Below are 26,269 nucleotides of genomic sequence, written 5' to 3'. Positions count from 1 at the left end.
GGTTTCCCCAAGAGCTTCAGTATGAACGGGTGTACCGCTTATTAGTATTTTTTTTTTTTTTTGACGCAATAACACATGTGTCGGCTGCCTCGGACAGACCCAGAGGAGCCCCCCAGGAGTTACCGGTGCTGAGCCCCGTTCACCGCGCAGCGCTCCGGTGGGCAACGTCACGCCAAACTTCATGTTAAATCTGGCCATTGAACGCAGCCCGGTACGTGAACTCCACCTCAAGACGTCCGTGAAGGAGCCCGGCTCCTCGCCTCGGCTAAAACAAGTCAAGTGAACTTCAACCGGTGAAGTCTTTGAGTCTTTGAGTCCTCTATGCGAGGGTGTCGGTTATTTTACTTAAGGGGTTCAGGCTGTTTGCTGGAGACGTGGGAACCACGCGGGGTTAAGACATGCTACTCCACACACGTGTTCTCCGGCCAAAGCTAATTTGAAGCAACATAATGCTGCGAGCATTTCCTTCCCTGTGTTGAGTCTTTCAAAGGGGGTTTGTAGCCATGCAGACTCAGGTTGTTATACAGTTTTTGCTGAAGCTCTTTTTGGCGGACTGAATCAGGTCCAGTAGTGCTCTCCAAAAAAAAAAAGAGGGGGCCAATACTACTGGACTGGAGCACCAACGCACAAATTACTAATTATAATTTCCCCTCATTGAAAGCAACATGAAGGCGAGGAATTTTCGTGGATGGGAGAAGACGTGACCAGCCTGTGATTCAGTATCATCTGTGCTTCAATATATATATATATATATATATATATATATATATATATATATATATATATATATATATATATATATATATATATATATATATAATGTGTTTAATATAACACTACACACAACAGGCTATATATATATATATATATATATATATATATATATATATATATATATATATATATATATATATATATATATATATAGCCTGTTGTGTGTTATATTAAAACGCACAATATTTTCCCCCCCACATGATTTTGAATACCAAACACATTTGTTCTAAATGTCACCACAGACACTCAGTTTATAATACTGCGAATCTATAAATATTGCAATACTCATCATCACTTGAGTCTGGCGGAACGGGGATGGATAATGACTTAACAGACATTTATTTAAATGGCAATTGATGATTGCTGCTCTAAAGGGATATTTTTAGTATTGAGAAGTGAGGTTGTATGAAGTACTTCTCTATAGTCTCTGTATTACTACAGTAGAGGGAGTTTGGAGAAACAGACAGGAGGAGCAGTACAGGAGCAAAGCAATGCACTGCTGTGGTCGAATTTTAGACACCTAAAAATGTCTATATCAGTTTAAGTGTACACTATATTGTAGAATATTTTGAGTCTGGGGGCTTTGAAGAGGGCGCAGATAAGTGCATCATGGGTACGGGTTCTCTGACGGCATGGTTTAGTGGTGAAAGTATTCTAAATTTAGCGTACTGCTTTACTGTCAATAAGAAGTGGACGTAGTCATTGTGACGTCATCCATTGATTGTGGACTGATGTTTTGAAGCGCCGTAAACGTGTCTGGTCGCGGCAGTGACCGGTCAATCACAGTAAGCCCCGCCCTAAAGCATACCTTGCTTTATGCTCTTTATGACTCAAAATGGACCATAATTTAACGAACATCATGCCGTAATGAAGAAGACTTGAAACGAGAGATCAACACCATAAACTTGTATTTACAATGTTTACTGAGGTAATAAATCAAGAGAGAAGTGAAGTAATTTTTTAGTAGACTTCCATACAATTGAACTTAATTTTGCAACAGGAGGAGTCGCTCCCTGCTGGTCAGTAAAGAGAATGCTGGTTTTGAGAAACGTCTGCATTATCTTTACTTGGAAGATCCTGGCTTTGCAGCATGATGTTAACAAATAATATAAATCAAATAATATGTTACCAATAATAAATCCCCCTTGTCTCGTCTCCTCTCCCCACACTGTTTATCGCTTTCACTTTTTGCTTTTTTTTTTAGTAACCACAAAGTAGCATTACAATCAATCAATACACTCTCATTTAGTGTCTGGCTTGTTAGCTAGCTAGCATTAGCGTTCTAATTCCACCATGTTATCATGATAACATTACCACCTTGTCATGCCAATGTTATCACCATGCTACCTTGATAACGTTACCACCATATTATCATGATAATGTTAGCGCTATGTTATCATGCTAGCACCATGTTATCATGCTAAGCGCTGGTGGCTGAATAGAGGGGACAATTCACTTATTCGATGCACGTAAAACTTGACAGGCCTGCTCAGTCGACCATTATAGCCACAACAATACACAAGGACAAAGGAAAAATATGGAGTGAAATGTAACTAAAAAGACTTTGCAGAAAAGCTGGAAAGGCTGCTGGCTGCTAGGAAAGAAAAGCTAAGCTAAATAATACTACCAAGTTAAGAAAAATAATGCAGACAAACAGATAAAAGCCGAGATACAATGTGTTCTTGATGATCTCGTCAGTTTTTGTGATGATGAAAAAGGTGTCTAGGGTTCTTTGAAGGGATATTATCTGGTGATGAAAAGGAAAGGCGTGACACGTGGTTCAAAGCAAAAAGTGTAATGATGAATTTATTTGTGATGTTTTTCTGAACATTATGCCTTTTAATGGTGATGATGGTATTAAGTCTGAGGACAAAGTGTTTCAAATGTTGCTCAATGCACATGCAGAAAGAGGGCCTGCAGTAGGAACTCTAGCACCATGTCCTCTGCAGGAAGCGAAGCAGAGGCAGACAGGGCTGTGCAGCTTGCTGGTCCAGCAGCTCTAAGGGAAAAACATACGTTGGAGGAACAAGAGCAAATGCTGAAAAGGTGACGAGGGTAACTTGAGCTGGAAGCTATGCGAACTGCAACTGCTGCTAAAGTAGCAGTTCCCCAGGCCTTTGACTGTTCTCCCAAAGCATCATCAAATGCAACAAACTCCTACCTGGTAAATTAATAAAGAAAGGCAGCTACTTCAAACAGGCTTGATACAATGGCAGAGGATTACATCCAGTAAATTTGAGCCAACTGCAGCAAAGTGCCGATTGGTCACAGCCAGCAAGTAACCCAGCACCTACCACTGTGTGCTGCCTCAGATGGCTCGTCAGCAATAGCCCGAATGAGAGGACTGATTCAGATTGAGCCCAGCAGCCCTTGTCCAAGAACAACATATAATGTCTTTGCCAGCAAGAGCGGTTCTCTTGTTTGATGGGGATCCGCTTCAGGACATTTCCTCTATAAGAGCATTTGATCATGGATCGAAGGCAAAGGTCAGCAGAGATGATTGCTTATAATACCTGGAACAGTTGACTAGAGGGCAGCCAAGGGGCTGGTGCCAGCATGCAGCTCCCGATCATGGCAAGGCTCAAGCAAAACACCTGCTGCCAGAACACATTGGCAATAAGTGCAAAGTGTGGAAAGTGCTTTTAAAAATCAGACTACAACATTCTCTTCATATGAAAAGCGGCATTTTTTTTTTAATAACAGCATCTGTGTGAGCCACCTCAGCACATCAGCATCACAACAACACAACATGCATCCTGCTGCAGTGGATTACAAAGCAAAATTGTGTTTTCACACAGCAGCCGGAAGGCACGATACTTCCTGAAGGCCTGTGGCATTTGACACTACATTTATTAGCCTTTGCTTAGTTACTTTCCCCACCCGCCGCTCTTCTACTTTAGTGTGGGTTTCGGTGACCATGGTTGAAGTCGGCCTGCGTGCGTGTTCTTTTCCATCCCAACATTGTCGAGTCAAAGAAGCTAATATTGGTAGAGAGCAATAAGCAAGCAGACTGCAGAGTGCTACGTATGTGAGCTCCGCCCTCAGAGGAGGGAAACAAGTATGACGGCAAAACGCTCTAAAGACACTCAGCTGAAATGGTGCCAAACAACATGCTGTGTTCTGTCACTGGGTTGATGCATGCTTTTGGCATGTAACACATTGAGGGCCGCGAACAGTGAGCAATGAGTACGTACTTTTTGGATGCAAAGCAGAAGCAGAAGTTGGACTCTGTTTTTTGGCTAGACACTACTCAGCGGTGCTACGGCGAACCCGTCAGTTCATTCATTATGCAGCCCCTGAGTGGCTTTAAGTCTAGGTCAGGGCAACACAAGGGATGGTTTAGATCCTTGTTGTCCAGCTAAAGTACCAAGTGCTCACTGACTGCCCAGTATGTGAAAACACTTTTAATCCACCTGAAGAAGATCCCCTTGGTCAGCTTTGACGAGATGTTAAGCGCAAAGACTGTGAACAGGGTGAAACTGTTAGCTTAGCCCTCTGCCATACCAACGCCAGAGCCGTTATATTTGCCTGTTTATTGTTCAGTGTATTGCGATATTCTGAACATATTCTATTTTACAGGAACAACGTGGAGTCTGGTGTCAGACTGGTGCTCACATAGTCATCTCTTCAGGTGTGATTAGCTGTTGTACGAAATAACATTAGCAGAGGTGCATCGCACCCAGATCATGTTACGACGACTGGAATCAGATGTGAAAACATCGTGTCGGCCCTCACGATGGGCTTCCATGGTATTTCCAACAGTCATTGTACCAAATGGTGCTCATAACGGTAACACATGTAGATTTACCTACTATGAAGGAATCCATTTGATCATATTGTACAGACGTTTTGACCGAATTCTGATTAAATGACCAATATAAGGTTTTTGCAGCCAATGCCAATTATGATATTATTTGTTTTTTTTTAAAGAGGCACAAATATGGATGAGGCCTAAAAGAGCACCAGACGGTGTAGGGAACACTGAGAATATGTATTTATCGGCTAATGATCATTTTCGAAAGTGGTTGTCTTGTAACCGTAAGGTATCCGGTTCGATACCGGGTCCCCCCATAGTTCACATGTCGAAGTGTCCTTGAGCAAGACACTTAACCCTTAATTGCTCCCTGGGTGCCTCACAGGGCAGCCCACTGCTCCTTAATCAAGGATGGGTCAAATGCAGAGAAGAATTTCCCAAAGGGGATTAATAAAGGATACATTATTAATTATGATTATGATTAAGAGTTGTGGCAGAGACATGATTGTCTGAGGTTGTCTTAGAATGGAAAAATATTCTTGTCAGTGCTCTCTAGTGGACAAACTATGGAATGATGACGCTATCTCTATATTTGATTGAGCATATGTTCATATTCATAGTAAACACAGATAGTGTTTGAAGTGGAAAAAATATAAGTGCCGATACTCCCTCAAGTAAATTGGAAGTTTTTTTGACTTCAACTTAGAAATTTCACATAATTTATGATATTTATGATAATTATTATTATTGAATCTTTGAGACAAAACTTACTACAGTTAAAATGATTGTATTATTTACTCATCACAGGTCGTAAATATAAATTCTTGTGGAAATGTTTGCCCCGTAAAATCATATTCGGTAAATCAAAAGAGCAAATTCAGAAAACTTCTTTGTTCACAAATCAAAAAAGTAATAACTAACAGAACTGAGTTAGTTCAATTATGTATAAAAAAGGACATGAACACGCTCTGTCTCACACCCGTCCCCGTTGCTGTGCGTTGGCTACATTGGCTTTATGTCTGTGTATGGTGCGTGGCACAAACAACCCTGGGGCTATGGTGTATTATTAATTGTTATTATTTCATTACAAATCGGTTATCTGGAGATGGTGACTCGATCTTAGGACTAACCAAGATAGCTAAGTGCCGACATTAGTCCTTTTATTATTATTATTCCCTCATTGCATCAATGCAGTCTCCACGTCTCCACCAAGGCTACCAGTTGAATGGACCAGACTCTCCAGCTCCTATGCGACACGCTTTGAGCCGGAGAGGAGCGGTGGCCTTCGCTCAGACCCCATCTCCCGCCCTCATCGGAGATCCCTGTGAGCGTGCCCAGCATGTTCTGCAGCTCTTTGTGCTTTCATACCGGGCGAGACCAGAAAGGTCAGGCCCTCCATCTCAGAGAGGTTTGAGCCGCAGCGGCCCGTCATGACTGATGAACCTCTGCGGCGGATAGATGTGGAGATATGGAGCTGCTTAGAGGAGGAATGCTTTGTTCTGCTCAGAGAAAGCGTCCTGATTGCTGATCTGGGAGCACATCTGCAAGGGAAGTGTCAACTGCTGGCATCTGAAATTCCAAAGTCAAGTTCCACTTTTGTGTCTTTTTTCATTTGTCAACTATGCTTTGAGATCAGCTGGTGGCTGGGTACTTCAGTGCCCGTTTTTTCATTTGACGGTGTGTTGAAGCCAACAATAACTTCAGATCCAAAGTGTCTAAAAGCTGCAGTGGACCTCAGCTGTCACAGAAGGGAATCGTAGGAATTAGAAAGTTAACACACTTTTCACTGGTCAGTAAATGCATCTTCTGAATCTCATGGAGGTAGTGAGGAATTGGGATGTGGGTCTGCTCTCCAGCTCAGTGTAGAGCAACACCAACAACACACCTGTTTTACAATAATCTTAAAATATGTAGTTTTGAAGAGAAAGTTGTTGGCAAATCTAACTTTATTTTGAAGTTCTTGTTCTTTACTAAGTCGCTGTTTCTACAATATGAAGTGTTTACATTATGCAACTGTTTCATGCATTCTGATTTATTCATACTTTCTATAATTTAGTGGGTCCAAGCAAACCCTCCAGTAATTAAAGCCTTCAGTATAATTACGATGACAATTAAATGTTTGTTTTTTAATGGTTCTATTTACTCCTGACTAGAAAATAAGCAACCATAAACTATTATAAAAGGCCCAGTCATGCAAAAAAAGAAGACGCTTGTTATACGGTGAGAGCGCATATGAACACTTTGTCATGCAGATGTGTGTTTCTCAGAGTCAGGGATGACTTGCTGGAAGCCTCCTGGTGTCTGGGAAGTGTTGAGGCTGTAGATAGAAGCCTTCCAACACTCTGAGTCCAAATTAAAAGTCAGTGAAGCGCTCTGCTGGGGAACATGCTGCAGACTGCTAATAGCAGGACAGCACCAGGAGCTAGTGCACAGATAATGTCAGGTAAGCTAGCGCCAGCCCACTGACAATACAAGGCTTAAGTGAGTAGTAGCATCCTGCTCTCTGTAGATAACCAGAGGTTAAAGGTTAGTCTACCCTGCTCCTCTAAAATTCCTTCTGTTTGGAGAGGCTCTGGCTAAACTGCTGTTGTGGAATACTGATCAGGTTTGTCGCGTTGCATTTTACCTGACCGGCAGTCGATGGCACCACGATGGAACTTCATCGCTTCAGTAAATTACATCTGAACTCCAGCAAAACATATATTAAGCTAAAGTCAGCTGACTGGTCGGCCAGGATGATGTATTGATGAGGCTTGATTGCGGATTTCAGGTTCAACATTATGAGCTGGGACAGTTTAAAGGTAAAAATGAGTAACATTTCACATTTTCTTCTAGAATGGCAAAGCAAATTTGTATTGATCATTGTAATAAACCGTAAACCCAAGGTTTTCAAGTGTTCACCGAAATCAAAGCACAGTTTGAGAATCCTGGCACATAAAACGCTGGTGTTGTGTTACTCTCAGGGTAAGGGTAATATGAGTGTAGGTGTAAAACAAGACCAGTCCTGGGGAGAAAAAATGACTCAAACGTCCAATTTGATCCATTTCAGTCCTTTTGCTGAAGTTGGAGCCGCACAGGTAGTCTGTGCGTCTGCATGTCTCTGTTCACAGGAGGTTACTTATACTTAATTTATTCTTTTAGGCTTAGTACTTAATATCTCTTTAGTATCACATGGCCTATCGTTCATTCCCCTGCTGCTGATCAAAGAGACGTCTCCTTTGACTCTTTTGTGCTGCTGGATTCAGCAACACTATGTGTCACCTAACTGCATTGGGGCAGGATGTAACTAGATGGACCACATAACCACAAATAACCACAAATCTGACAAAAGTGCTCATACGACAAAGGCTGAGTCAGGAACATCAGGCCCTAATGAGAACCGAAGTGTTTCCACCACTCAGACTAACAAATAGTACAGCTCTGGAAGTTGGCACCAAATGCTTAGTCAGGTCTTCAGCCTACAACACACCGACCCACTGTACTATTCCTGCTGTTCAGTCTGGAATCATTTTAGCTAAAATGCTCTTGACAAACACATGTAAACACAACGTGCAAAATAAAGGCCTACCAAAAATGATCGAGGTCATGTCCTTATATCGTGCAATAAGTCGATAACGTAAAAACTATTGAGTTCATGTCCATAGATCGTTTGATGAGTCGAAAACGTAAAAATGATGAAGGTCATATCCATATATGGTACGATGAGTCGATAACATAAAAACTATTGAGGTCATGCCCATATATCGTACGATAAGTCGATAACGTCCAAAATATTGAGGTCATGTACCATAGATTGTACTATAAGTCTATAACGTACAAACTATCAAGGTCAGATCCATATCTTGTACGATGAGTCGATAATGTAAAACAATATTGAGGTAATATTCATATCTCGTACATTAAGTTAATAACGTCAAAACCATTGAGGTCATGTCCATATATCGTACGATAAGTTGATGACATAAAAATGGTCGCGGTTGTGTCCATAACACGGTATATCGTACGATGAGTTGATATGGAAATTATTGTGATAGTTAACTCATTGTTAACAAACCATAAATATTGTGTTCTAGTGATGCACCGTATCCTATAACCAAAAAATGGTTTATATTTCCCATATGGAGCCTCATTCATTTCAGCATTTTTACACTTGCAATTTATGAGGTATAATAAGACGTCATCCTGACTTAGTAATAAAGCTGCAATTTAGATCTTCACCGTTTGATGTCTGTGTAATCGTACGCAAAATTACTTTCTCACTGAGCCAACACTGTCTGACCTGAAATCATTAATAACTCCGCTTTATGTAAATATAGCCACCCACGCTCCGGGAATCAGGCTGTGAGCCATTCCACACGGGCACTGGGCTAGATTGAATCGGTGTGCAAGCTTTAAGTCTGAACAGCAAACACAACACATCCGCACACAGCAGATATCATATATGATACAAACATGAACCCACAGCCATCCCTGCCATTTGTTTCTGCCATTTCTCAGAAGTCTTCCCAATCTTGACACATCATGGCTCCTGTCACAAACCTTGACATTTTGGTCCAAACACGGAGCTGTAAAGAGGACTCAAGCCAAACTTTGGGAAGGCGTAGTGACTGCTATTTCGGCACCGCTTGACAGCAGTCAGTGGATCTCATTGAAGTGAATGAATGGGTGGTTACAAGTGGAGCAGTGCAAGCCTGAAACCCAACACTCAGAAGGAACTGTGATGCTGAATATGGTGAGAATCAAAGTTTCTTGGGGTGACATGTATGGGGATTATTGCTTGAATCCTTTCTTTCTTGGAGAATGCACTCTGCAACACTTTTGGAGTTTGCTGAGTACCGAACCGTATGTATGAAACACAAAAACTCTAAAAACTAATAAGTTATAATTCTATCTCGAAAACGACTGGTTTTGTGATGTTGGTATCTCAGATCTGATCCATGCAGTGCGCCATTGGAGGTCAAATGAAGCGTCTTAATGGTCCTATAGTGTCTGAGCTTCTCAAACTATGTCAGTGCAAATTATGCAGCGGCAACAATGAGTTCCAACTCATGGAACAAACTCATGGAACTTCCATGAACTCATGGAACTTGAAAAGGCAACAAACTCATGGAACAAATGGAAAAAACTCATGTATACTCATGGATCATGTATACTTTGTATAAAACAAATCCAAGTGCATGAAAATGCCCAAACATAGATAAAGCAAACCTTTAGTTAACGTGCCCTCTCAGTCATCTTATTTGTCAAATCTTGTTGGATTCGAACTGTAGAAAGTAAAACAGAGCAACCGGCACAGACGAGTCCACAATGCTTGGCTAAACACTGGGTTTAGGATCCGGATTGTTCTGATAGGCTAATATGGACTCCATACTTTTAGTGTAACCCCAGCTTTCACCTCCTGGTCCCTGTCTGTCATCTCCTCGCTCCGTCTCTCTTGACACTGCTTGTGTGCAGTGTGTGACAGATGAGCTGGGATAGACAGACCAATGTTACCAGGGCTGATTCTCCGCTGAGACTCCGGCGGCGCCGATGCCTGACTTTAGCAGTCACGGTGTCTGGGTCTGGATCCCGGGAGAGCCTGGGTGCCTCTCGACGGAAAGTGTGGGCGGGGCCTATCTATTTTAATGTTGGCTGGTTGGACACAGAGGGGGGTTCAGAGATAAGCGGAATCATCACTGGCAGTATTATAAAAATCCATTTGGAGTTAATAGCCCTTTTGTTTTGATAGTGTACAGTATCAGTGGCATTCTAGGAGGGCTGTACAATGCCAGCGCAGCTCCGCATGCATTTTGATGCAGAAATACACTAGGAGTTTAAAGATTTACTGAAAGCGAGTCAAAGATAATGCTACGTCGACATACAGCCACAGATACAAAACTATCTTGAATCAATATGGCAGCCAAAAATCTGCTTACCAAGGAGCTCTCTATTTCTGTGTTCCTGTCCCTGTTGACCCGTGTTTGTGTGTGTCCTCTCCAGAAAACCCCTCTCCTTCTAGATAGCTATATTTACCAAAAAGCCACTGGATTATCATCACTGTAAAATTCTGAGCTTTGCGAACTTTGGAATATTTACAAATGTGTTGATGGTTTATAAAATTCTAAGTGGCTTGGCCCCTCCTCCACTGCGTGACTTTGTGTACAATCGCTCAGTGACTTTAATCAGATCCACTAGAATAGCCTCCGTACGAGACTGCACAATTCCATTTCGCCGCACTGTATTTGGGCAGTCATCATTTTCTGTGAAAGCCACAAACCGGTGGAAATCAGCTGGCACTGCAAACCTGGCAACTAATTTAAGATGTACAGAAACAGTCATCTCAGGGTCTTCTGCTTCCAAAGCTCACTCAAGTTATGGGCAGTTTCACTCTGTTGACAGAAGCCAATAGTGGTTTTGTGCATAAAGAGAAGCATACAGGAGCGTTCAAGGACAGAAGTGCTGAAGTACCTTAAACTTGCAAAATGACTTCTCTCTTGATTTATTCCCTCAGTAAACATTGTAAACATGAGTTTATGGTCTCAATCTTTCAAGTCTTCTGATAATACAGCATGATGTTCATCTCGTAAATTATGGTCAAGTTACTGTCAAATAGACCATAAAACAGGGCTTTAAGGCGGGGCTACCTCGTGATTGACAATTTACTACCACAGTGTTTTCCTATCTTGGAGTTGTTTGTGTTTTCGTCTCCAAACTTTCACCTCTTTTCAGTCCATGAAAGTTAATTGTCACGGTTTGATCATCTGTAAATGTTTTATCCTGCATTTGTTGTACTTAGCTCCGCCCACTCTCACTTTTGGCTAAAAAAAACAACAACCATAAAAAAACAACCAAGATGGCTACTCGAGGCTTCAAAACTTGAATTCACAAACCAATGAGTGATGTCACAGTGTCCACTTTTTATCTTCAGTCCAATTGTTTTGTCTAAAAGTAGGACCAAATATATGTCACTCAAAAGGATTGGGTTACTTTTTGGACTTTGGATATTTAATAAATAAAAGAGGGGTTCACTTCAGAACTTCAACAGCCGAGCTGTCCGTGAGCAGTCCTGTCTGCCCTGCTGACCTTATTCAAGCCAACAACCTCCTCTGACCTGAGGTCAGCTGGAAGTCAGAGCAGCCAGAGGAGGTGGTGGTGATTACTGAGAGGCAGCACTTACATCGGAGGTCAGAGGTCACACATCCGGTGGTTATAGGCCACGAAACCTCACATCTGCCAATACACATAATCACACACTCACACACTGGGACTGTGGAGTTTGTCCTTCAGCCAGGAAGCAAGTAGAACAATGCAGTAAAGCAGTAAGGAGAAAGTGTAGCCCCACGTGTGGATTTGTGTTTGTGTGAGTGTTTGGGTTTATAAACGTTTGTTTAATTATTAGGTTTTTTGTGTTTACCATCCTTAATAGTGTTCACAGAACTCAAGCAGTAAAAGTTTTCCTTGAGACCTCGGTCAGGTTCTTACAGTTTCCTTGTTAACGTATTCACATGTTTCTTGATTCAATCCTAATTTAGTTCATTTCATTCTGTATCCTTTAGGCTTTTTGAAAAAAGAAACAAGCGTCGACCCAACATAGAAAAAAGTAACAATTAAAGCTGCAATCGGTAACTTTAACAAAGAATGAATTACAGTACTTTCTCATCTCACCACTGTTCATGAAAACAATTAGAAGAGAAATAGGTTATACAAAAGGATCTTAATTCATATTTGCCGAGTATGACAAGGGAACCTCGTTCTTTATTTAACCTTTTATATACCGGAATATCCGTCTCAAAACTGTCAAATTATACACCAAAAGAATATATATATATATATATATATATATATATATATACATACATACATATATACATACATGCGTATGATCGGGATAAATATGATAAAACCTTTTTTTTGTTAAAGTTACCAACTGTAGCTTTAAGCTACCATTTTGACATCAGGTCACTGATTCCCGTAGTTACATGTACCACGGACTGGAACCAGAGTCAGCAAATAAACTATTACCGAAATTATCATAATGGAATAATCTGCAATTTCTGTATCATTTTGCCAGTGAAGATTCACACCTCCAATATTTGAGGTTGTACGTTTCAGCTCGGTAAACCATGGATTTGATTAGTATGGTGTTTGAATTGACCGGATCCAATACAGATTGACAATCGGCCCCAGGAGGTGTGTCCTTTTACATGAGTCCTTGTAGGAGACAGGCAGAGAGGACAAATAACCTCTTCATATGTCAACTCACTTCTGCTCTCAAGTCAAGTGACTGTGATTAGAGAGTGTTCTGAGGCTGCTGCTGCAGTGGTCACTGCGTGCGCGTATCCATCATTGTGCTTCAGTAAATGGTTCTCTGTTCAACAGGGCCAGAGGTGGCGAACGGGGCTCACAGACTCTCTGTTGTTCTGTAATAATCGGACACACACACAGATGATTGCTGTGTGTCCTGGTGATGTCATCTTCAGTGTGCGTGAAGTCATCCTGCTCTCCCTGCGAGAGGATGGGGAACTAATAGCTGGTTCAGGGTGCAGCATGGAGATGTTTATCTTTTCCTCTGGGTGCCGGCTCAGGACTCCTCATTAGACAACAGTTCAGCCCGTCCCGGTATGACGGCTCATTCTTTCCATCCGTTAATGCCGCAGTAATTGTGTTTTTCCCGGTATGTGGTCGCTCAATTTATGCCTAACTTGCAGGAAGAGAAGGTTGGGGTGGGGGCAGGTGTACACTGGGTGGGAGGAGGCGTTACCCTGGAGGGCTAATTAGATGCTTGATCTGCTTGGTGGTTTAATTTCCTTTTCACATTTCATGGTACTGTTTTGTTGGCATGGTGCAATTGAGTTTTAGGCTGACGAGATTCTAATCCTTTCAATTATTTTTAAACGGATCGTAAAACTCACGGATCAGATCAGCACAAAAGAAAAAATGGAGCAAATGTAACTTTTATCCCTAATTATGTTTTTGTTGACGGGTATTCTCAATGCCTGTCGTTGATGATCCATATTAAAAGATACAGATCTTTTTGTTGTTTGATGACAGCAGCTGGTCTACGACATCCAAACACATCATTTCAACTTCTCTTCTCTTGTAAACCATCAACAGTTATGCGTGTTATCCTTTTATTTAGTTATTGAAAGTTTTTTTTCTTTAGAAAAATATAATATGAATAATAAACAAATAAAAGATTGAATTTCAATGGATAAAAAATAATCTTGTCATTAGTCATTGTCATTCATTTTAATGATGTATAATAATCTGCGTAGAGCTACTGATAACAGCTCATAATTCATCTCTAATATATTTATGTTATGAAAACATCAAAATTACTGGATTTATTCAAGTTTCTCAACACTACCGGTACATTTTACCAGGTTACGTGGACACATTACGAAAACATTATAATTTACCTTGGCCCAATACTTCTTTTCTCTGAACAGAGCCTGAACGCATCATAATGTAGCTCTGCGCGTAGGAATTTAAACACAGATTGGTTGTTAACATTGTGACAATATCAGCCTCCAGCTGAATGCAGCTGAATATTCAAGCCGAAACACTGCGAAATGTACAATATAAAAAATACAAAACAGCAAAACTGGCATCCTTAGATGTAATTTTCGCTGTTGAAAACGTAACTAAAGCAAAGACCAGTTTTTGTTTCTTTGCGAAACCCACAATAGGACATTAGAGATTAAACACACGCTCCATCATCTCCATCTGCACCATTCATTGCGTCTCCCCCTCTCTGAAGACTGGAGGCGGTTCACACAGGGGAAATAACTTTTGTATAGTTTTCCTAAAACATGCTGAACCTTTTGCGGCGTCCGCGGTATTCACCGAGAAGAATCCCAGTGAGGACAGAGCGAGTCCTCGGTCCTCGGTGTGTGTTGCAGGATCACTGACTCCAGTGAGAACCTCATCCACTGACGCTGATAAATAGTAGAGTAGTAGAGCCGCTCTGAGACGATGTCGGAAGTGTATTGATCAGGAAGACGTTGGTGCTAAACGCCAGAGTAAGGTCAAGCAGCACTGCACTGACACACAGCACTCTCTTGACTCAGCACCGATTAAAAATACATTGGTGTAAGGAGGGCTCAGTGCCATGTGACGTGTACTACCAACCAGGCCGAGAGATCGCAGTCAGGTCATTTTGCGAGGACTTCAATGATAAACAGCGGTAAAAAGCTGTAAAAGCAAGCAAGGAAATGACCTAAAAAAAAAGATGTGAGGTTAAAGCGACAGTAAGGAAGGACCACGTCTAAACAGGAAGACTGCAACACAGTACAAAGTAACGCAATCAGACCATTGTGCCAATGAGCTCTCTGCAACTGCAGCAGCAGCCCTCTTGTTGTCTGGTCCTGCCGTTACCAATCAAGATTGGAGTCTCACGACCAAATTCTGGTACAAGACGACTTCTAACGTGTTACAGCAGAGCTGATTGCACAACAAATTGGTTCAAAGTTAGCGAGTAAAGGACCCTCCTTTAAAGTCTCCTTACAGTGTCCCCCAGACCGTCTTAACTCATGGGACATTTTTGTCAAATACCAGCCAGTTGATACTTAAAAAAAGAACAAAATGGTCTTGGCAGTAATGGTGTGTCATTTGGCTGAATGGTGCACATATCAGAAGAAGAAATTAAATACAGATACACACTCACTGATCTTTCAATTTCAACATTACGATTGTTGAGTATGCACCGGGTAACTGTTTGTATTTCCAGATGGAGTATTTTAATATTCTCACACAGACAGAAAGCTCAAGGTGGGGTCAGAACCCACATTCGGTCTGAATGCAAAATAATCCTTCCAGTCGTACTTTTCAAATGCCAAGTATTTCTCTTCTGCTTTACCAGAGGAGGCCTTCACACAACAGTGCTGTACAGCAGATATTGAACTCTGGCGCCCCGTGCTTCTATTCTCTAAACACATACAATGATGGGCAAATAGACCAACCAGGTATTCATATTACATAAATGAACAGGTATTCATATTAAATGAAGAAAATGAGAAGAAGTCCTTTGGTAGTAGTTCTCTTTAGATATATGGGCCATTCTACCGGATTCGTGCAAAGTGCTGTCCCCCAACAAGAAAAACTATTTAACACAACAATTAAGTATTCAAACATCGATATTTAGTAAGAATGTGTTATGGTCTATTTAAACCCTAGGCATTAAATTAGAAACTGATAAGCTACATATAAACAAAATCATCATTTCTAGGGTACTTTCTATTGGAAGTAGCTGTCCTCAACCCTGACCTCTAAATTAAAATGTCTGTAAAAGACACTTAAAACAATTTCAACGATTTTTTTCAATGGTGTGAGTTCAAAGATCTGTATGATTAGATTCAAACAGAAGTTGTAAGATTTAGATTTATCATGGGTTTAATTAAAAAAACTATACCCAAAAAATCATGTCCCCCGTTTTCATGTCACTACGAAACACAAGAGTTTCAGTCCATTAGCTGAGGCTGGTTTTCAGCCCTGCACGTCTGACCAGGCAGTGACACGACATCTCTGTCCCTCACGGCTGAACGCCCAGGAGCTACATCCCATAATTTTGATATAAATGGGATTCCAAAGTCTAAAAATCAGCGTGTACCCTTAAGAATTGTCACTACCGGAACGCATCTTTTCTTCAATTAACTAAACTTTGAGCGGTTTTATGTTAAGTTTTATGTTTTTATGTGTGTGCACCTCTTCAGACATGTGAATGCGAGCCATCCACCTGCTAGCATTCTTTAGTTGTGCTCAACATTAGCTCGAATTTTCACTACCAAAACAGAAATGATTATGTCACTACCAAAACGTTACCATATGTTTTGGTATATTTTTTTACATTCCCAACCTGACTTTGAACCAATTTGGTAGAATGGCCCATATATTAGATATACAGAGCATCATGGAGTATGGAGTAAAGTTAAAATCCCTCTGTGTGATGTCATCAGAGCTTCTCTCATCAATGTTGTTGTTTTTCCATTCAAGTGGGTCAGGCAACGGTGATGCAACTCAGAGGCCTTGCATCACAGTCACGGAGGGGATGATATACGAGCTAATACACACACACAGCTCACCACCGAGAGATGCACCTTAAACACATCAATCTGGGGGATTAGAGTCTGCTGCTCAGCTAACTGAGCGTGCTAATGGAGCCTTTAACACAGCGGGGTGGAACGAAACCGCCACAATGTTCTGAACGCCCGTGTGTGTGTGTGTGTGTGTGTGTGTGTGTGTGTGTGTGTGTGTGCGTGTGTGTGAGAGAGAACGTGCGTGCTGCTCTGAACACTTGGCGTTTGAGTGCTTTTTACGATGTGCTGGTTTTCAGTGACCTCTCAAGAAAAGATCTGAGTTCATATCGTTTGATCAGATATTTCTTCCCCGAGATTAATTTATTACAGATATAGGACACTTTCCTAAAAAGATAACAAAACCGATTCATCACCATGAAGAAGTGAGCTGTTGATCCACACCGGCGGGTTCCATTTGTCCTTCTGAGTTAATTATACTTCTTCTACAACACTTATACAAGAAACCCAGTCTAATTGGGGGATGAGCCTTACAACCACGATATGAACCTTTCTTAAGCTTCACAAGTGTTTCCCAAAAGCCTGATCATAGGTGGTTCTTTTTTTTTTTTTAAAGTGTGTAGTATTTAGAAGGATCTAAAGTTATGCTTGTGTTTTATTTCGCATATAATCCCCTGATAATAAGAATCGTCATAAAAAGAGCCATTTAAATCCACATACTGAGCGGTTCCTGCTTAAGCAACAGAAATGCTCCCCGTCTCATAGCTTGACCTTAAATTGAAGTGATGTTTGGTGTTAAATTACAGAATAAGAAAATGTAATTAGATTACCAGAAAAATAAATAAACAACAATAATTGCTCTGACAGTTTCCGTCATCCTCCTCTCCCTCCTGCCTAATGTATGATCATCTGTTCTGACAGGAGCTGTCCTGATGGGTCATTTCATTCTCTCCGTCATCTATTTGCTTGTCATTTATGCGTGTATGTTTACACACTTACATACAGCAGGTGTGATGCAGAAAAGATTAGCATATTCATGAATCTTACAGGATCCATCACTTCACATCATTTAAGGTTTAATGTGAGTGTCAGAGTATCGTCTGCCTGTGCAACTGATTCCCACCCAGGAACATGAATCACAGAGAGCAGCTGTAGAGCTTTCATTAGGTATGAAGCTGTGCAGGGTTCATAAGGCTTTGTGATGTATGTTTTATTACAACGTAGCACGTTTTTAAGACACTTTAAAGTGTGTCCATCACCACAGATGGACCGTTTTAGTAGCGCTTTGAGAAAGACGTTTAGAAATCACAGAGACCTATTCGAAAACATTGTTAACTTATACGATTAATGATTATCGGGAATTGAAATCCAGGCGTAAACATAGCGCAGCAGAGAGAGGACGTATGAGTGAGGCCGATGGACATTTCTCTGCAACGCGACACAGCGGGATCCAGTACTTGCATTGTAAAGTCCATGAAAGTGAGATAAACGGCTAAATATTTGACCACCTAGAAGAATGAGACGCATTTAGGTTGTAAGGAAGAACTGTGCTCTCCAGTCACAGCGTACAGACTACTGCCCCTCACCGGCAGTCCAAATGCTTTGGATAAAAACTAATCATGTTATGTCTTCTGTCACTAAAACGCACTAAAAATACGTTTGCTATGTAGCTCTACAATTTTCTGCCTAATTAGACACATTGACTATTTTCATGCACACAAGAAACCTTTCCAGTTGTGCTCACAGCTGCCTTTGTGCACCAACATGCTGTGCCTCATCGTCTACAAATAAACACAGTTCTTCTTTTGGGAATCGTCTGATAGTTTTGGTGTTTAGAAGTGAGGTTGTATGAGGTACTCCTCGACAGTCAGTGTACTACTACAGTAGAGACAGGAGTACAGCAGGACCAGTACAGGATCACAGTATGGTACTGCTCGAGACATATTTCACACTCATAAAATATTAAATATATTTGGGGAGGAGCTTAACTTGTTTTCTTTTTAATGTTCAATATTTTTTCCAATATTAGGCAGGCCTAATTTGCGCATTTGGAATGTAGCAGAACATGGCCTCTGTTTATTTAAATGTCAACGTTTGACATCAAATATTTTGTCCCTAAATTAACACACACGCACACACGCTCCACGATGTGTGTGTGTGTGTGTGTGTGTGTGGTCCTTGAAGGGACCGTGCACTCCATCGGCAGATGTCCACATAGCCCTCAAAGACCCCCAGCCTTGGGCGTTTTTTCTCTTTTATGGAGTGTGAAGGTGGGAGAGAGACGCATTGTGGTGGAGGACAGAGTGTGTGTTTGTGTGTGTGTGTGTGTGTGTGTGTGTGTCTGCGGTTTTGCTGTCAACGCGAGGAGCCCCTTTGACCTTTTCTGCTGCTGTCTTCGAATGTCCTTTAACAGACTTAACTCCTGAGTGGAAAATAGACCCACAAGGACCCACAAGGACCCACAAGGACCCACACTTCCGTTACTCACAAGGTCCACTGCCGGTCCAATCGCAGCTCCATGCTGCAGCGTTTCAGAAGATTGTACCATTTGTACAGTTTAACAGGATTTAAGGAGGAAAACAATTTAGTTTTTTGATTTCTTTTCAGCGAGGTCTTGCTGCTGAAAAGCTGACCATGAGGGGAACTGTCTCCCTTCAACAAAATAATTAACACAGCAGCGTCAAATATGTTCACATTTTGCTTCAGGGTGTACAATACATATATATGTAATATTTAGCTTATTAAATTTATCTCCCCATGTAGTGGTGTTCTCTCACCAATTATTGATCAGTGTACTGTAAAATATGTCATGTGACAGAGAGAAATGTATACATATGGATAGACAAACAAACACTTTTTTTTTTTTCGTGTACTTTTCTTTCAGGTCTATGATTTCCTCTTCAAAATAAATTGAATATGAAAATGAAAGTGAACTAGTGCTAAGCTTGACTCTGCATTTGAACAAAGCTCGTCTACAGGAGTGCGACGGGCTCTGTGAGGTTGTAATGGTCTTTGAATAGAAGACCAAAAATGTATTTTTATTTATTTATCCATATATTTATGGATAAACCAAAACATTGGACACGTTGGCTGTCAGTGTGTCCAGTGACCATGTGATGGTCTGAGAGGAGTCAGTGGATTTCCACAGTCTTTAGGATAAACCCTCTGGACTCCATGACAATTGATACGTAGCTCCAATACAATCTATCATTAAGACAATTCTCTTCAAACTAAAAAGTGAAAAACATAGCGAGATCATAGCTTGTCTATAAGAAGTGGACGTAGTCATGAAGACGCCCTCCATTGGTTTGTAGACGCTTTGAAGCCTTGAGTTCGGTACAGCATGCGATTATGGCCGTTGCCACATTGCTGTTTTTCCAGCCAATGAACATAGACCACGTTTGACATGTGGAAGACTGATGTAGAGACACCGTCTCTGTTAGAGACTTGTCAATCACTATAGCCCCGCCCTGAAGCATACTCAGCTTTATGGTCTATTTGACTCCAAATGGACCATAATTTACTAAATCAACATTATGTTGTATTGAAGAAGACTTTAAACTAGAGATTGAGACCATACACTCATGTTTGCAATGTTTACTGAGAGAAGTAGAGTCATTTTCTCATAGACTTCTATACAACCAGAGTAGTCGCCCCCTGGTGGGTAGTAGAGAGAATTCAGCTTCAAGCCACTTCAGCATTGGCTTCACTCAACAAAAACCAGAGGATGCTTCCTGGGGGACATCTCTGGATAGTCGCATGTGTCTGAAAACAGAAGTTTGAATAGTTTCATAGTGTGAAATTAAGAGTGTTAAGTTGTTGCCAGCTCATGTTCGCAGATGTGCCCGACATCCTACAGACGTCAGTGAGCAGCTGACCGTCACACTTTTACTACAGCAAAAACATTGAGTGTGTTTCCTGCCTTGGATATGTACTCAGTTGGTCAGTTGGAGTTCCTGCGTCGCTCCACTTTCCTCCTCTCGTGCACTCCTTATCTTCCATTCTCTCTGATGTTTTGATTCCCCTGTCTCTCTGTAGCCAACCCGTCCCTCTGCACAGTGTGCATGAGTAGTGTTTGGTGTTGATGCAATACACACGGGTCTGCTTTAATTATTCAGAACTACAGTATGTGGCCACCAAGTCTCTGAGACACTCAATTCTTAAATCGCTACACTCACTATCCATGATGAAACAATAACTCATAGAAACAATACCGTCTTTGGGAGGCATTTTTATTTATAGAGCAGCATTCAGAAACGAGGCAATTCAAAAGTGCTTTATAGGAGTGTAGAGATATATTAATTAAACACAATTACATTTAAAAAGCCCATAAAACTTAAAGAGAGAACAAGCAAATAAGTACAGATTAAAACTGCAATTTAAAAAGCAATAAAAAGCAAACAGATAAAGAGTTACAGGGTAAAATTTGTTATGTTTCTAATTTGTTGTAAAGCCGCAGTAACCAACAATGTTTTCAGCTCTGATGTAAATGAGCTGAGCATTTCAGTAGCAGCGAAGAGCCACGCAGCATTGAAACACGTAGTTCACGTCAACATTTTGAAACAGGCCATTAAATCCACCTCCTCTGTTTTAAAGCACATTGTTGTGTTGAAAGGTTTACGTCCATTGAATTAGAGGAGTCGATTGTTTTGTATTATAGTGACAGACACACAAGGGGCTTTGTGCCGTAGGCGAAATTACAGGTCAAAGTCAAAACATTGTCTCCAAATGTATTCACTTAAATCAACTCTTTTTTTTACTATTTTTAACATGTTAGCATGCAGTTTGCACTCATGTCTGTCTAAACATTGATATGGAATTGCCATAATTAGCATATCAGTTCTTGAGTGATGGCCAAAAATGTGTTTTGTGAGGTCAGAGGGACCTTTGACCACTAAATTACAACAAATTCACACTTGAGCGCAAAGTGTTCCTTCGTGCCCCATTTGAAGAAACACAGTCAATGTTTCCAGACATATGGCCTCCATCCACGGCTGTCTCTGGATCTGCAACATGAAAAAGTTTGGAGCACAGCACCAACAGATACAATAGTGTTCTTTGCAAGAATTTGAATGAGCGTAGCGCCTCAGAACAGAACACTAATGACACTAATGACTAAGTGACAATAAAGCTGACTTTGACTTAATGACTCAAGAACTTAGTGACTGACTGTGTCAGTCAACCTCCACCTCCACGTGTCAAAAGGAGTTGAATGGCTTTTTGTATTTTCCTTTTACCTGACGCAGCCTGTGGGAGACAGGGCTGTGTTGAGGCAAAGATAAAGGTAGTAACTGCAGTTAAAATGATCTGAGGTTTCCACAAAGCTTTTAGCCACTGACACGACCCTTTTAAATGTGACTTGCAGCAGCAAGACCATATGTGGGGGTGGTGTTGTGGGTAAAAAGATGTAGCTGAAGTTGAACCGATCTATGAATACACAAGGGTGCTCTGATGCTGGTGATGCTGTCCGAAAACATTTGATTATCATGATTTATTTACAAAGCAAACACATGAGTGGAAACCTTTAGAAATGTTGTCATCCCCCAAAGGGAGACAGGATGCAATCCCAACATGACGAATGATGAATAATAGAATGTTTTCAGAACATGTGTACATTACTACGAACACTGTTGTTACAAGCAAAGTTTGACTGTCAGGACCAAGGACCAAGAGGTTTTATCATAGATTAGCATAGTGTAAAAGAGGTCGAGGACTTCACCGTGGCGTTGGACGTTGGTTTGTGGCCGGCGGGTTTGTAGTCACAAATTTGGCATATTGTGCGCCACGGACAATATGCCAAATTTGTGACTACAAACATCTTGTCTTGGTGGCAGAAGTGACCATATCTGGACGAGGGGGTGGAGCTCAGGCAATAAGTGGGCCTGAGTACTGTTAGCGTAGCAAATACTTAGTTACCAGCTAATACTAGCATTAGCTAGCTTACATTTTGTGACGCCGATTTCGATGCAAAAAACAGGCTAAAAACTAAAATGATCTTCCAGAAAAGAGCAAAGGAGTTGTCCCCTGAAGCATTGGCTTCACTCTTCAGGCTGATACCTGGGTTTAATGGATCGGAAGTCAACTTCAATAAAAACATTTTAAGCAAACAATGCTTAATGAATTCACTGGAGCTACTATAGCTGTCATGTAAGTAATGTTCTTTTTTTCCTTCACAGGCCCAGATTGAACACCTCTTGGTGATCAGGTGTTGATCCCATCTGCTCCTGATCCCTTTACAATCCTGTTGTAATCCAGCTGGATCCAAATGATGGAGCGCCTGCTGTGCCTGCTGGTCCTCAGCTCAGCACTCCTGAAGGAGGCTGTCGGTAAGTTCCTCTTTAATGCACACAAGTCATGTCGGCACATTGATTTGACAAAATGTAACAAAATAAGCTGGTTCTTTTGGAGCTGTGATCATTGTGGAAGCAGGATAGAACAGCACATGAAAGCTAACATCGACACTAATGTAACAGAGGGAGATAATGAGGGCTGACAGCAGACTGCTACAGCATCTGCTCTGTAAATGACCTCCTGGTGGTGCATGTTCCAGTCAATATGACGCTGACTTCTCTATGCAGACGGATGAATCCTGCGCATATAGCCATCGGGTTATTTTGTGTTTCTATTTGTTCTGTCATTGGCTGACGGTGAGACTAACAGCCAGAGAACAGAAGTTGTCTCAACACGACAGAGAGTGTCAGCCTTTGAAGTGAGACCCAGATTAGCTTTCTGCGTCTCCTTCTTATCTACAATCATCGCCCTGTGTCTTGTTTTACACCTCAGCCTGCTGAAAAAATTACCCAATCATCATCCACCAGCGAGAGAATGTCTTCTGATGTCAGTTTGCTGGCTGCTGATAGATAGCTGATGAGCTAGTCAGCACATTCAACAGATTAAACTCAGTCAGAACATATAATTCATTTGAATCAATTAAAACACAGTCTGATGTATCCGAATGCTAAAATGCACTTAAGAAATTGACTCAAATTTAGTACAAATTTGAACCAAATAATAAAAAAACACTGTTGTTATGCTAAGTAGCAGTTGGTTCATTGGTTCATTCTGCTGGTAGCGCTCGTGGTCCAGAGGGTTGCTGTTGAACCACTGCAGAAGAAGAAGGCACAACAGCACACTAAAAGTACCAGTGGTATTAATACGTAGGCAGGTTTTGTCACTGTGATCTAGCTTCATATAAAGAACGTTTCACTCTCCCTCTTGGCCTTCTTTCACTCCTTTGTTAACAGGTAGAGTTCCCACAGTACACAGTAACATTATCATTACCATCTCCACTACGTGTGGATAGCTACTTGAAGCTTTTTCCTTACCAAATTGTGCTCTGGTAAGCAGTGATGTCTGTCAAGGGCTTTTATTATGAAAGGTAAGGACAGAAGGAGTGTAGCTGTAGCATGGCATGGACTATGGAGGCTTCATGTTACTATGTTATTATCTTCATCAGCATAGACACAACTCAAGGTCTGTCCTCTTTCTCTGTGCTGTAAATAGACTCATAACTGAATATTGATGTCCAGGCTTACAGGGAACCTCTCCAAACTCAGATGGTGTCATTATTCTACAGCCACTACACTGTGCAATCAACATTTACTTCCTAATGATGAGTTGAAAAAAATACTTCTATTATTGCTGTAAAAAATACAAAAATACTTTCCCTCAGTTTTGCTTTCGCCTGAGTTTAAGTGTGAGAGAGATGGAGAGCGAGTTACTAGTGTTAGTTGCGGCTCGTTTTGGGACTTATGGGTTGAATTGAAATTTCATCGTTGTTGTTTTACACAGTCGGGGGAGAGGATTCAATTGGCGCGGCGTTGCACCGGTTTGATGAATGGTACAGGGAGATGGTGATTGGCTGTAGCTTCTGTTGGAATGAACCAGCTCTGCCAGTGTGAGGCTCAGTCCCCCCAAACACAGCACACGTAAAAAAAAAAAAAGTTCTTTATCATCATCAGCATCATCAGTGCTGAGCTGAATAACAGGTGCACACACATGAAAAGTTTTCATCTGTCCACACTGTTTGATTGAATGTGTGCACAACTTGAGCCGCTGCACTCGACTGCAGCTAAATAAACCTCAAAATGTATTCTCCAGAATGCAGCTGCAGCCATCATGAAGCTAAACTGCTGAGGTGACATAGTGTACAACTAAAATATGAACTCGCAAGGAAGTGAGTCACTGCACCACATATACGTCTGTGTGTGTGTGTGTGTGTGTGTGTGTGTGTGTGTGTACGTGTGAGTTTGTGTGTGCAGCGATAAAGCTATATACTGGATAGGGAGTAACACCACTCTGCACACACATTGTCTTGGCCCTCAAACAAACAGCCAGGTGAAATGTTTCCTGCTCTTAAGCCTTGAATTGAGGGATGGAAGGTTTCCATTAAATAGTGCAATAGAAGAAAATAGAGCAAAGATAACTGGAAATGCTTCATTAAAAAACATGCCTACATATTTAATCCACGCTGGCTAAGAAAAGTCTGTGCACGGATAAAGAAAAGATCTTCTGAAGGCTGACGGAAACATGTTTTCTGAAAAAGCAAAGATGTTCTTTTTCATTGACTTTCGTTACCTGCAGCATAAACACAGCATTAGAGTACTGCCACCCTCTGCGCCATGGCTCCACTTCGCCAGACCCCCCGAGTAAGAACAAACCGAATCATACACAATGACAAACAGACAGCGTGCGCTGTTTGTTGACCGAGGATTCTACTGAATATGTGAGGACATGAATGCAATATTAGGTTTGAAGCCGCATCGAAATGTTTTGTACTAGAAAGTTGTCAGATGTGAAAGATGTTCAGTGGTGAAATAAGCATTCAGCTCTTTGACTGAAAGGTATAATGTGTGTGAACAGGGGGCTCATGAAGCCGGGGCCTGAAAGAGGCGGACGCCACTTCCCACGCAACACGTATAGAAACAAACCTGACGGAAACTGTGACCCATGTACGAACATTTAGGAGACACACGCAAATGGTGAGGGGGTGAACTGATGCCGGACTGTAGAAATGAAATGTGAGAGGCATCATTACAGCCGTAATGATGCCTCTCACATTTCATTTCACTTTATATCTCACGTTACTTTGCACTTATAGATTCTCTTCATCACAAACAATCAAACCCTTTGATGCTTGTACTCGTGAGCCATATCTATAAGCATATTTATATTACAAAAAATAGGAACCAACTCAAACCTCCAATCAAGTTTTGCTTGATATTTCATCAGCGTTCCTCAGCGCAGAGCAGAGACCGATCTCCCGAGACTCGTGGTCAGCTGATGAATTTAGTATAATGTCAGATAATGTCAACTAGCATCAAAGAAATGCAGAACAGAGCAATGCCAGTTTTTATAAAGTGTGAGTGAAATCGCTTCAGTGAACACAACTTTATTAATTAATTTATGATGTAATCCAAAGTGACAGATCCAGCATACTGTACACGGACTGTAAACAGCTATCTAATGTATCAGAGCTCACTGGAGCAAAGGAGTAACCATGGTGACTGTCACTCCATTTCCGCATTATAAACCGTAATCATAACGCCACAAGAAAAATTATATGAATAAATTAATGGTGTTCACCTGTCAAACTTTCTCTTGTTTGAATGATATCCTACAATGAGACTGGTAGATGAATGGAATAATTAGGGGAGGAGGAGTGTTCTTCCTCTCTGTAGTCTGGGATTCATCATAAAGACCCACTGAGCAGCAGCTCATCTCTATGCAT

General features: G+C 41.3%; 1 protein-coding gene across 1 annotated transcript in view; it reads left to right on the top strand.

Annotated features, from left to right (window-relative positions):
* cntn2 (contactin 2) overlaps window positions 1-26,269 on the top strand; it is a 54,119-nt gene that overhangs the window by 416 nt on the left and 27,434 nt on the right. The window contains exon 2 of the mRNA XM_068593443.1: window positions 22,716-22,865. Within this exon, the coding sequence (XP_068449544.1) occupies window positions 22,805-22,865 (61 nt within the window). The 5' untranslated portion in view covers window positions 22,716-22,804. The remainder of the gene's footprint in view (window positions 1-22,715; window positions 22,866-26,269) is intronic.

This window comes from Clinocottus analis, unplaced genomic scaffold (assembly GCF_023055335.1).
Source record: "Clinocottus analis isolate CAN_PGR_092001 unplaced genomic scaffold, fCliAna1.0.p SCAF_3, whole genome shotgun sequence".
Classification (NCBI taxonomy): domain Eukaryota; kingdom Metazoa; phylum Chordata; class Actinopteri; order Perciformes; family Cottidae; genus Clinocottus; species Clinocottus analis.
The sequence above is the reverse complement of the archived record's forward strand: the minus strand, read 5'-3'. Positions and strand labels throughout refer to the sequence as shown.